At 39.4% G+C, this 14209-nt stretch overlaps 1 protein-coding gene across 1 annotated transcript; it reads right to left on the reverse strand.

Moving 5' to 3' along the window:
• Positions 1 to 1154: 1154 nt before the first annotated feature.
• On the reverse strand, positions 1155 to 2709 carry LOC124262827 (uncharacterized protein F54H12.2-like). Its single transcript, XM_046697393.1, has 2 exons — positions 2529 to 2709; positions 1155 to 2149 (listed from the first exon to the last, which is right to left on the reverse strand). Exons 1-2 carry the CDS (start codon positions 2707 to 2709, stop codon positions 1155 to 1157), a joined length of 1176 nt encoding a protein of 391 aa, XP_046553349.1.
• Positions 2710 to 14209: the final 11500 nt, after the last annotated feature.

The following is a 14209-nucleotide window of genomic DNA, read 5'->3' on the forward strand; positions in this document are numbered from 1 at the left end:
CAGTAAAATATTTGCTCTGTCCTGGAAATATTTGCGATGCCAAAATGTTGTATTCATGCGAACGTGGGTTAGATAACAGAACAAAGTAATGGGTGTTTAAAGACATGGTTCTGTTACATTCGCCTTTAGGAAAGGCTGACTGTTGTATGTTAATGACTGTGATCCCCAGATGATGAGATAGTGTGGTATAAAGATGTAAAAACAGAGGGTTCTTACAAATGTCCTGCATGAAGTCATCTACTACCAGTACACACCGTTCATCAGATTCTGAGGAATATGATTTTAACTCCTCTTCCGTAGGTAATGCATCTTTAAATCGAATGTTGGGAATCACCCTCTCAAGTTCGCTGTAGACATCCTGCCACACAGCATAGCAATACACAATCAGGTTGGGCGGTGGATCGAACATGCTACCAGCTTGTTTTAAGAGTCGTGCAACCCAAAATGTTTTTCCACTTGAAGAACCACCCACAACCGATATTGTGGTGGGAGTTTGAAATGGTAACACACATTCTTCCATGATGTATCCAGATTGCTCTTTAGCACAGAACTACACTAAATGTCATGATACAAAGGTATTTATACACAACACAAACATAATCTCATCTACACTAATTTTATTGATTTTTTTCTTCTGGTGCATACATTAATAGCATCAAATCAATCTAGACAAGAAGGAATACAGTATTTGAAATAATTACAAATATATTCAGATACAAAGGTGTCATTCCACATGAAGTTATGTATATCAAACTGATGAAGTATATGGTTTAGACTCTGATGTGCTTTAATTTTACATAAGACATAGTACAAACAATAGAACCCACAGACATTTGAATCTACAGATTGTAACTAGTGATTGTTACGTAAGTAAGAACCAGCATAAACCTTTAAATAGTGATCAAATGCAACATCAACAGGATCTGCTAAACTAGCGAAGATTTCGGCTCTATTGTTTTTAAAGTACATTGCAATCCAGGGACGGCCACTGTTTTGTCTGATCTCAGTATTCACAATAAGTCCTACACCTTGGCTTTGCATGAAAGGCGTGATTATAGGAAGCGTATCTCTGGCATACACCCCCAAGACATGTCTCTGTAGGGTTGAATCACACTGAAGGGCACACATCAACTGCGAAGCTTTCATCTCTGTGTTTATTTGATGAAGACGTTTCGAGCCTGATCAATTTCTATGATGGAGTTTCTTTCACTGAGAATGTTGCAGCTCAAGGTTTGGGTTAGTGCAGTTTTTAACTCAATTTCCAACCGCACATTTCCAGATTTCACCAGATTGAGGTATTCAGATTCTCCACACACCTCTTCCAGCTGGAAGACAAACAGTGCATTTCCTAACAAAAACTCTTCTCTAGAAATACAGTTTCCTCGATTTTCTCTCCAAAGTACCGCACCATCAAACATGTTCACATAGCTGTTCACATCATCAGCACGGGTTGGACGACCAGGTGCACTGACACCATTCACATAGAGGCTGACAGTTTTGAGCATGCTTGATTGAAAGTTGAAAGGATTCCCATCATATGCCCCGTTCAAACTCTTGCTTTCCACAAAGCCAATGATGTAGCGATTAGCAATGGGGTTGGACACGTTATCAATGGTGTGTGTCAGTTGAGAAACGGTGATGCTGTTGACCTTGACATCAGACTTAGTGAAAGGATAGAGTGCATTGGAGTTATTTTGGAACAGGGTGTTGTGAGCTAGGAACAGTGCCGGGTTGACTTTGAGTTTGCATATTTGAAGATATGCATCGAGTAGCTCAATGGTATACTCTTGTTTAGCTTTACCACTCATCAAACAGAAAACAGGTGATGATCTGTACAATTTCAAAGTCAAATCTACTCCATTGATCAAATGTCTTTTCATACCAAACACATCTTCATACAAAGGACCAGACATGGTCAGTTCTTTGCTTTTCTTGATAAAGTTACCACGTGCAGTCAAACCATAATTGGTTCCAGAGACAGAATTGGTTGATTCAATGGCACTATTGTTTCCACCCTCACCTTTGTAAAACAGCTGTGATGTCATTTGGGAGTTTTTGGCATCGGCTCCATAGTTAAGCAATGTCTTCATCATGCTCTTGTAAGCATAATGATTGTTAGTCGAAGACACCAATTGGTTCTGCATATACACTGAAACATGAGAAAACAACGCCTGCATAAACAGATTGACAGGTGCCACGTGTTCATCATTATCCAATACTGTGCCATCTGAATGAGTGACTTTGAGTTTCATATGCAATCTTGTTCGCTTCAAATCGATGTAATCGCTGCCCGAATTGGAAATGTGAAATTCCAGAGGGGAGGAGTCATTAATTTGACTGAGCGGGCGTACATCTACAAAATAGTGTTGTTGGATGCTGGTCTGATATGGTGGCAGAGTGAATAGGTTTAATGACCCCAGTATCAATTCTTCAAAATCTTTGCTATTCAATAAAGACATGTTGTTTAGCTGTCTTGGAGGGAATGTTGCCTGTCTGACGTATCTTCCTGGTTGTGACAACCTGTTCACCTGCATCTCTTTTTAAAGATCTATGACGCTTCTCTTTGGCATCTGCTCTCTCCACGACACTTTGTGGTTCTGAAGTCATCTGCAGTTCGATTTTGGGTTCTCCCGGTTGAGCAACAGGTCGGAGAGATGGAATAACTTTAGGGGCAGTTTTTCCGTTAACAACACGAGAAGTACCTGTCATGTGTTTTTTTAAGTAATTCTGCCATTTGCTATAATCAGGGATATACAGAGGGAGGGAATCCATGTTCAATCAGCAAAGGGATAACGTCTCAAGTGAAGTGTTGCATGAGTCTCCTCTTTCAAGAATGACAATGGTATTCCATTGCTCGCTTTTATACAGATTTCAGTGTCCGGTGACTCTTTGACCATTATGTGGATATTGTATTCATTGGCAAAGGAAAAGTTGGGACCATTCCTCAGGTCAATGCGTCTTAACAAAGGTAACTGTGTATTCCCCACCAGTGAACTGTCACACAGGTTACACAGTAAGGATTGTTCATATGAGTGAGGTCTAGCTTTCCCAAAGACACAACCCAAAATCCATCAAACACCAATCTTTGATTAAGCTTTATGCGAAAATGATAGGGGGTGTTATCCTTGAAATAAGAATATTGTGTGTCAGAGATCTTGAGAAAAACATATTTCTCCATCATAGATTTTTCAGTTGGTTTTCTTCAACATATGAATCAAAAGAACTAGGCCAACCTAACCAGCGAACCAAAACGTATGTCTTTCCTCTCATGTGTTTCTTTTTTAAGATCTTTTCCACTTGCCACTCAATATCTTCTTCTTTATTAACCCTCTGCAGTTCAGCAGTGTAAAAACTCCCTTTAATAAGTTCACCGTGGAAATCTTTGATTCTGTACAGAGGTATATCTTGTTTTTTTAAACGTTCTATAACTTTAAAGAGTTCTTATGTCCACTTCAGATCAAGTTCTTTGATGAAAGGTTTCCTCAGATATGGGATGCGGTCACCTACTTTATATCTGTATTTCTTTATCACTGAACTTTTTGCTTTCTTTGGCTTCAACAAAGGTTTGACATACAAGTGTTGCCATACTTCCAATTCATTGCTTTTATTGACTTGAGCAGGAGATAAAAGGGGTAAAGACGAATGTATAGTATGGTTGTAGTTGTACACTAAATCAGGTAGAACACTGAGATAATGTTTGGTGTTTTTGTGCGTCATGTAACGTGTGATCAACGATTTCAGTGTTCTGTTGAAACGTTCTACATAATTACTTTTAATGTTTTCGTTGCCTGCGATAGTAATGATAATATTTTGTTTTTCCAAAAAAGATTTGAACACTCCCTTAAACTCACTACCACCATCGACGCGTACCTTTCTTGGTTTCCTTTCTTGAAGTATTTTTTTAAAGGCTTTCAACACGGACTCTGGTTTCTTATTTTCCAAAGGAAGGACAAAGGTAAATCTACTCAGTATGTCAATCACAACAAGCAAATAACGTATACCCTGATTTTCTGTGCTGTAACGTGAAAGATCACCAAGGTCCACATCCCACATTTCGTCAATGGAATTCACTCTGACTTTCATCCTTTTAAATCTATGCTTAACTGGTTTGTGTAAACTGTAAGCATCTTGGTTGTTGACAAACCATTTCACCTTTCTGAGGTTAACATCAGGTTGAGGTTTCGTCTTGAATACCTGTCGAAGTTTGGATGGTCCATAATAGGCTCCTGGATTGTGAGGATCATAATAATACTTTTCTAATGCTTTTTCGTGCTTCTCTGTCAATACCCTGTTCATCTTTTGTGAACTCACAATGTACTGAATGGAACCAGCTGTATCAAGCAATATATAACATGAAGATATAAATAATTATACAACATATACTTTAATTAATAGAATTCAAGGTTACACAGATATACAATGATAGGGATACATTCACAATTATTGAAACCGGCTGTATCAAGCAATATATATAACATGAAGGTATAAATAATTATACAACATATACTTTAATTAATAGAATTCTAGACTACACAGATATACAATGATAGGGTTAATTCACAATTATAGAAAGCGATTTTCTAACAATAACATCTTAACAACACGTTGCTTCAGATCATTAAACCAGTCTGATGTTTTAAAATGGGTGTCCCGATAGTCTTTACAGCTGTATGAAACTATGTTCACATGATTCAGAGATGGATCATCACTAAACACTTCCACCCATTTGTCAATCACGTGTTCATCATGGAGTTCAGACATGGAAGTCATGAAAAGACGATCAACTTGATCCTGTTCTGACATATCCTTACATGTGTGGATCAGTTCACCCTCGGAATTGAACATACATCCAAAACACAAATCACAGGACAGCCGTCTAAGAATTTTAGACAGTTCCAAAGTGTAACACAAAGTGAGAAGAATTTCAGCGTGCTTTATGTGATTTACACTGTCTACTTCGTCGATGCACAAGACCTTTCTCGTCTTTTTGATGATGATTCTTTTAGTTGTTCTAGAATCATCTTGAAACTTCCTCTTAGCGTCCTTGACACATTCACTGCGATCTTGAAACCATTCATTAGACTGCATGACTACTGTTTCGTCCAAGCTGTGCGATGGATGCAGAACCTGCTTCCATGAGTATAAAGATGCTTTACCATTCAGTTTACTGTAAACAGGAAATTAACACTTTTCAATCAAAACAGCCTTGTTCATAAGCTCTTGCCTGACCTCCATCAGGGCTTTTCCTAACCAGTTTTGTCCCTTCCAGTTAGATGGATTTAATAGCTTTGGGTTGTGAAGAGAGAGTCCAACACCCTACCGTCTATCATATGGACTGGCTTCAGCTAATATTTTTGGAGAGGTGTTTATTAACATATGTTAAAGAGTGGAAGACTGAGTAAACTTATCCAGGGTGTCTCTCTTTACAACACTGTAGCTCACCACATCCCATTTATGTTGAATAAAGTTTTTGACACATCTACCCAATCTCTTCTGTTGAACAGGAGAAGAGGCTTTTAAAATGTTTTGAGCTGTATCCACATCACCAAACGTCATTGCTTTCATGTACATGTAATACTGCTCAGCACAGTTGAAGGTTTTACCATCAAGTTCAATCCTAACAGGATAATGTTGACTAAATGGCGAAGATTTTGTATTAAAGAATACGAACCGATCTGTAACTCTTGTTCCCATGATATCTGTTCAGCAAAAGCACACCTTATCTGTTGCTTGTACTCAGTACAAATAACATTTCTGTAAGCAGTGGAAGTAGATGGGTGCGAGCGTGCGCACACCTATCTGTGAATTCAAACCATGTCATTGGCTAATAGATAATAATCATCATTGCTCATTGGTAGATTTTGAAAACGTGCTGAGTCATCAGGTTTTTAAAGAATGTAAAGGGATGACTAATCATGACATGGCACTATTCAAACGTTTTACCACTGAGAATATTCCAGTCACGCTGTCCTTTCATAGCTGTTCTATATATAGAATAGTCAGCATTCCAATTGTTGTGGTGCTAAGCAAACCGTAATTCAAATATAGCGGGAAATATCCATTCGTGATAAATAATTTTCTCATTAAAATCAATCATTAACTTCTTAATGAAGAAGACATTGTGTATCACTACGCTTAATGAAGCTGGGTGTGAGATTACTAGCTAATTACTGTATTGTGAGACTATTTTAGGATGAAATGTGGGATGTGGGATGTCACCCTTTCTTAACTGTTCTATATGAAGCTGGTGTGGGATTACTAGCTAATTACTGTATTGTGAGACTATTTTAGGAAGAAATGTGGGATGTGGGATAAAATGTGGGATGTGGGATTACTAGCTAATTACTGTATTGTGAGACTATTTTAGGATGAAATGTGGGATGTGGGATGTCACCCTTTCTTAACTGTTCTATATGAAGCTGGTGTGGGATTACTAGCTAATTACTGTATTGTGAGACTATTTTAGGATGAAATGTGGGATGTGGGATAAAATGTGGGATGTGGGATTACTAGCTAATTACTGTATTGTGAGACTATTTTAGGATGAAATGTGGGATGTGGGATGTCACCCTTTCTTAACTGTTCTATATGAAGCTGGTGTGAGATTACTAGCTAATTACTGTATTGTGAGACTATTTTAGGATGAAATGTGGGATGTGGGATTAAATGTGGGATGTGGGATGTGGGATTACTAGCTAATTGCTGTATTGTAATACTATTTTAGGATGAAATGTGGGATTACTAGCTAATTGCTGTATTGTAAGACTATTTTAGGATGAAATGTGGGATGTGGGATTCTGGTCATTGGTTCCTTTGTTTTTGCTAATTGCAGCATGAAATGTGGGATTTTTTTGGGGGTGGGATGTGGGTTGTGGGATTTCTGGTTATTGGTTCCATTGTTTTTGCTAATTGGAGCATGAAATGAGTGAATTTTTTTTTTTGGGGGGGGGGTGGGATGTGCGATCGTCTGTGCTGTAGAATGAAATTTATATCTACTTATAATAATTGTGCATATCGTTATTGAGACTGGTATATTGTGTTGTAAGTTACAACCCTAGCTGGATGCAGTTGAAACAACTTGGATATGTGAATACAAATACACATATTATTTATTTATGTGTTTGTTAGGATGTTGGTTGTTAGTATTCAATTGTATTTTTCCCTGTAGTTTCACAATTGAAATCGTTTCAAAATGAAACTCAATGAAATTCATTTAACAAAACTTCGATACATTTAAAGGAATAGTTACTTCATTAAATGTTCGGATAGTACAGTGGACTCTGTATAATCCGACATCGGAATTATCCGACAATCTGTGAATTCCGACATATTTTTTGGGTCCCGGCAGCGTTCTTATATGTTATCACCATTTAAACATTGAATTATCCGACATCTGTACATTCCGAATTCCGACACCATTTTCTGATCCCAATGACGCTAGTAATCTGTACAATCCGACATCCTCTCCCCATATTGGACTAAAATAGCCAATTAACCTGTCAATGACCAGTTGACAACTAACATCCTGTTACTGGTAATCACTTTGGTCTAATCACTTGTTAATTGGGAGGTAATTAGCAGTGTGATAACGCCTGTATCTTTCTTTTTACAAGCTGAGTGGCCAATGTGAGGACCTAGGTATGTTTTGTCAAGCACAGGATGAATGGGCTGAGAAAAAGGATCAATTAATTTGGTGAGATCAATTACCAATGAGTCAGTGGTGTCAACTTGAATTGTCACTGTCCGCAATATTTGTTTTTATTATATTTTTGTACTGAAGATAATAAACCCAATGATACACATGTACATGTAAATACAGAAGAACATTTTTTTCAACTTTATTTACCAAGAAGATAGCTATTAAGAATTAATTTCATGATATAAGTCAGTTACAATGTATGGTACTGTTTGAAAAGTATTCAAGCAAGGAGACATTGAATTATCTGACACTCTGTATAATCTGACATTTGTTCCCGGTCCCAGTGAGTGTCGGATTATACAGAGTCCACTGTACCCACCAAGGTTGAATGTCAGACATATCCGTCATTATTTATTAAGCCAGAGATTACAGAAAACATGTACAGAAGTGGAACTATTGTCAACTACTCGAGAAAGCATAGTTACCAATGGTAAAAAGACTATACCCTATACTAAGTAGATTATTGAAATTTAAAATGAATGTATTTTCCACTTAGATGGAAGTATGATCTAAGTAGATGTTAAAACATTTTGACTATAGTGCTAATACGCTTCCATATATTTAAGAAACGAGAAATACTTATGGAAAGTTATATGCCGGATTCATATGAGTGACAAATGTAATAAATTTCGGAAATATCATGTATGGAACGTATGACAGTATAAAAAACATACACGTAATGCGTGTCACTATATCCGTATAAGGAGGGGGTGGGGGTGCTGTTGTTTGAGCCGAAGACGGTACTTGTTGTTGCCCTGACTGGAGATCGACTCGGACCAACAGACACACAGACACACAAGCTAGGTTCACCTCACAGCACCATAAATATATACCACATACATGTATACTACACATCAAAGGTTTACGTACACTAGTGTAAATGTAGCCACTTACCTCGGTCAACTGTTCTGAACTAGATTTTGCAAAATATTTAATACTGTTTAAAGGCACTGTTTACACATGAACTGATGTCTTGTAAAACAAACTTGTAACGTTGAAAATTGGCTCGTCACGCCGAAGACCCGGGTTCGAATTCCCACATGGGTACAATGTGTGAAGCCCATTTCTGGTGTCCCCCGCCGTGATGTTGCTGGAATATTGCTAAAAGCAGCGTAAAACCAAAACTCAGTCAGTCAGTGTAACGTTGAAAAGATCAGACTATAATGAAAGAATAATGAAGAACCAACTTCTGCTAATTAACAGTTTCTGACTATGATTACACAATGCCATTTAAAAATGGTGGTTCTGCGGCTGACTTTGTGTGCTGGCGATTAGATGGCTGACTCTGAGGGTGTGGGTTCGAATCCCAGGTGGGACTCAACCTAACAAAAAAAAGTACTTTAATCTGTACTTTACTAAGAAAGTGTTATCCCAAATATAGCATATAAGTTATAATTTCTGACTATACTTAGTTTTTTTATCTATATTGGTTCTTCTTCCGTCAATAAGGTGTTCGGCATAAGGCTAATACTGTCTACTACGTTTTGCGTTAATGGAACATTGATCAAGCGAGTAGTCTGAAGTTTGAAGGGGGAATAATGTGCCTAAATTTGAAGTGTCGAGTTCTCTCCCTTGTAGACTACCCACACGTCAGAAACCTATGACTCTGTGATCGAATTCAGGTTCACACCGATTATGTTAATACTTTTGTCAGTTGTTTTCATTTAACATACGTGACATGAGTCTGCATCACAGATCATCTCAAAAATACAAGAATTGAAATGCAAGTTATCAGAACGTAGTTAATCATAATTTTCGTTTCGTTTCCATTCCAACTTTCCCTACCCTAACCTGATCCCCCGCCGAGGTTTTACTATTCAACTGCTGGAATCTGAATGTAGACGGTGCGACTTGAAGGCTTAACTTCCTCTTTGGCAGCCTAAATATTATTCAGAGTATTTCGCAACAGAGCTGTTGGGGTAAGGGAGATAATCACGGACTCCTATACAGGTGTCCTTAGGCCTTAAATAATATACGTCGTACCGCATTGCCAGGCAATACTTGATAAGGGGGCTTGGTGGGCGAAATCCCTAAACGCCAGGCTAGTGATCCAGCGAGCTTAAGGTGATCGAGCGGGATCGAGCCCAGGGGTGACCGGGTGTGAAAACCTTGGAGTCAACTTTGTGTGCAGACTCTTTCAGTGTTGTTACAACCCCTAGTGTACAGTACACAACCCTGTGCACTTAAAAAACACGAATCCGTTGGTATATGACCAGATGGTGGCCACATGAATACGTGCAAACACCTAGTTGTGGGTACAGCAACGTAGAGTAAACTTGGACAAAGTACTTTGACCATGTGTCCCAGTCCACCCAACTGTGAATGGGTACCTTGTACGGATGGGAAAGCCGCAATAACTCGGTGTGCCTAGTGGCTGCAAGAGTTGTATGATCCCCAGGGAGTTGAGATTGACAATACGATGTGCCGCTGAGATTGACATCCAGTGAACGAGGGAAAAACATAGCTCCTTTGAGCAGCTGAGCTGAGCTGGATATCGGCGCTATACAAATGTTAGTATGTATGTATAACGGTATGGCACTATAGGATAGCTAACGGCGATACTCAGTCAATGCCAAATACTTCATTAGTACACATTACGGTAAATTCAGGTAAGCCTATAAAGGTAAGTATATTTTCCCTAAACATTTGAATTTCATGCAGTAAAATCTGATTGCGAAACATGTCCGTTTTAATGTCTTTCAGTGGCATTTAGAAGTTGTACATTGATGTCCAAGATATTTTTATGGATTAAACTTCTTTTTTAATTAATTTTTTAATTCTTTTTTTAAAAAAAGAAGTTTAATCCATAAAAATATCTTGGACATGTCCGTTTTAGTTTCATTATGGAAGATGCAGAGATAAAAATGTGACTAACAATGGGTTAAAATCCACAGATGAAATAACAAATTTTGGACAAACCAAAATGGTGCGACCTATCATTGAAACTCAGGCTCACCAAATACTTCGGAAGGCGGTGAAGATTAAGCTTTACCTAAAGGTCTGCTTGGATGGAGGAACAGTGATGTTTTATTCTTTATCATCATTGGGATTATTTCACTTAAAGCTTCTGGACTTCGCTTTATTGCGCTGGCGGACTGTTGTAGGAGTTGGCAGGAGGTTCACGGCCATATCCAAAGGGAATGGCTACACATACATGTAGGCGTTTGTTCTCGTGGGTAACGGGTTACGATTTGTAGTAACGACTTGAAGCATGCGATGTCTGTACTAACGACTTTTGGTGAGCAGTTTTCTTGTGACTACTTATAACATGCGATTTGTAGGAACGGCTTATGTCACGTGATTTCTGTAACGACTTTGGTGTGATTTGTAATAACGACCTGGAGCATGCGATTTTGTAGTAACGACTAATGCTGTAATAGGGAGAGAGAGAGAGAGAGAGAGAGAGAGAGAGAGAGAGAGAGAGATGGGAGAGAGAGATCGGAGAGAGAGAGAGAGAGAGAGATGGGAGAGAGAGAGAGAGAGGAGAGAGAGAGGGAGAGATGGAGAGAGAGAGAGGAGAGAGAGAGAGAGAGAGATGGAGAGAGGAGAGAGAGAGAGAGAGAGAGAGAGAGAGAGAGAGATGGAGAGAGAGATGGGAGAGAGAGAGAGAGAGAGATGGAGAGAGAGGGGGAGAGAGAGAGGGGAGAGAGAGAGAGAGAGAGAGAGAGAGAGAGAGAGAGAGAGAGGAAAGAGAGAGGGAGAGAGAGAGAGGCAGGAGAGAGAGGAGAGAGAGATGAGAGATACAGAGAGAGAGAGAGAGAGTTGAGAGTTTAGCTTTACTCCGCTTTTAGCAATATTCCAGCAACATCAAGGCAGGGGGACACCAGAAATGGACTTCACAAATTGTCCCCATGTTGGGAATCAAACCTGGGGTTTTCCACGTGACGAGCTAACGTTTAACCCCACCGCCCTAGTTTACACAGTACCGATAAGACGTTTATCGTTATTATTGCGACCAATGACATGAGATATCCTTCACAAATACTTCACGATTAATAACCACATCTTAACAACCGAGACACGTCAACATTAACACCTGACGGTTAACGTCTAATGTCTGACTGGGAGCATGTGAGGCACAGTTGGAATTCTGTGTATACTGGCCCACAACACGCATAGCTAAGTAATACTCAATACTCAAGGGCTTTTCAGGTAAGTATAACTCTCACCTTTAAGTCGTACTAGCAGCTACATGCATAACATTTAGTTTCACGCCTATAACTGAGTGGCTGATTGTGGTTTGACGCCGCTTTGAACAAAAATTCAGCGATTTCCCGTGTATCGGTTCCTGGTACGCCCAAGGGCCGCAACTCTGCTGACAGAATTCTGGCGCGTTAGACGAATGGAGCATGTCCTCAGTACCAGCGTCTATGAGCATACGATTTGAAAGTGAGTGAGTTTAGTTTTACTCCTCCGCTTTCGGTAATCTTCCAGCAATATCACGGCAGGGGACACAGAAATGGGCTTCACACACTGTACCCATGAACGTCATCTTCGGCGTGATGAGCGGGCGCTTTATACATCAGGTAGCGTAAAACGTCCCTCACTCACACACTCACTCACTCAGTTTCAGCATGGCCGAACTTCTAGTCACCCATCCATCTGTTCTCTGAATATCGTCTCACGCCGTAACTGTACAATGACACACTATCGGGTCGCATTTGTCAGGCTTGAGGCAGCCTAACTGTAGATTAATTACAGGTCTCTTATGTTAATTTGAAACTCAAAATTTCAAAACAAATTAGGTATAGCTCATATCTTATTTTCTATAATTTTAGGGTTGTACTGCAGATTATATACCTTCCAGTTTAATTTGAAACCTCTGATTTCAAAATATACTTGATTTAGCGCCTATATCATATGTTTAATTTGAGTTAGCATAACAGTGTACAATGTATACCTGTCATCTTATTTTGAAACCTATAAATTTAAAACAAACTAGGTGTTGCTCATATGTCAGTTTCATTTGAAACCTCTGAATTCAAAACATGTTAGTCTAATCTCCTAGTTAGACAACCCTTACAGAGTTTATACACTGGGGATCTCATGTAACCAGGAACGAACTCCTAGACTACATTGTGTTTTAATGTTCTGATCACGGTAGCAAGTAAACCACAACGTCACAAGTAACCATATAAATGGTATTACAAAACACTGTATTCAGAAACCTAACCTGAGTTAGTAACGGTATAAACAGTCTATATGTGCTCTTATTGATATCGAAGACTGTTCTTGACTTTTTTCAGACTCTGTGCTGTATTGCCTAAAAGTAAAATGAATAAGTTGATAAACAGGTTTATTCAGTCCTTTGTCCACAAAGAGTTCTATTTCTATATCGGTTTATGGTTACAGTCTTCTTTGTGAATGACAAACCTGTTGAACTAATACGGTCAAACGGTGGCTTGAAATTGAATTGGCAAAACTTCAAATGTGCTTTCAGACGTCTCTTACCGCACGACGTAAGTATGGGAGATTTGGTATAGCTAGATAGCAATATTTAACGAATCGATAAGGGAATTCCTGTTGTCAACGTTCTGATTTCCCTGCAAATAACAACGTCCCTCAGTCATGTGAGAGAGTTGAGTTTTACGCCGCTTTTAGCAATATTCCAGCAATATCACGACGGGGGACACCAGAAATGGGCTTCACACATTGTTCCCATTCGGGTCCGTGTCTTCGGCGTGACAAGCGAAAGCTTTAACCTCTAGGCTACCCCGCCACCCTCTCAATCAGGTGAGCTGTTGTGTTCTTTCTTGTATAACGTTTACAAGGGTAGCATGTCGTATGCATGTGTATTTTACCTTTCTGTATCTCTTAAATTGTCCATGTCCATATTGTAGAGGCTAAACATTATTTATACGTCATTCATACGACTTTGCACAATTGTTATAACTTTTAACATGTTACTTAAAATAAAACTTTGCCTCAAAATACTACTGGTTAAACTGTTGTGTCTCGTCTAAGGTCCGGGTTCGAATCCAGGAATGAGTACAATAGATGGAGTAATTCTTGGTGTCCCCGGGACGGCGGGGTAGTCTAGCAGTTAAGGTGTTCGCTCGTCACGCCGACGGCCCAAGGTTCGATTCCCCACATGGGTACAATATGTGAAGCCCATTTCTGGTGTCCACCGTCGTAATGCTGCTGGAATATAGCGAAAAGCGGCGTAAAACCATACTCATTCTCTCACTCTTGGTGTCTCCCGCCGTGATATTGCACTGTTATTACACAAAGGGGAGAGGTGGGGTACTTAAAGAGTTCGTTCCTCACGCCGAAGACCCGGGTTCGATTCCCCACATGGGTACAATGTGTGAAACCCATTCCTGGCGTCCCCGCGGTGATATAGCTGGAATGTTGCTAAACGCGGCGTAAAACCATACTCTTTCACTCACTATTACAAAAGAGGTTTGTACTCACATCCTACAATGAAGAGCAATAGGGATGAGTTGATGCTGATGAACATAAAGTTAATATCCTATGGCCTAAAGGTCTGCTTTTCATTTCCAGGTAACC

This window comes from Haliotis rubra, unplaced genomic scaffold (genome assembly GCF_003918875.1).
Source record: "Haliotis rubra isolate DU_JTF1 unplaced genomic scaffold, ASM391887v1 Scf858, whole genome shotgun sequence".
Classification (NCBI taxonomy): domain Eukaryota; kingdom Metazoa; phylum Mollusca; class Gastropoda; order Lepetellida; family Haliotidae; genus Haliotis; species Haliotis rubra.

Excerpts from the sequence above, each read along its gene's own strand:
- LOC124262827 (XM_046697393.1), bottom strand. The coding sequence starts at position 2,709 with ATGACAGGTACTTCTCGTGTTGTTAACGGAAAAACTGCCCCTAAAGTT. Across the intron at positions 2,150-2,528 it reads ATCTTTAAAAAGAGATGCAG|TGTATATGCAGAACCAATTG; the intron begins GTGAACAGGTTG and ends CTCATGTTTCAG.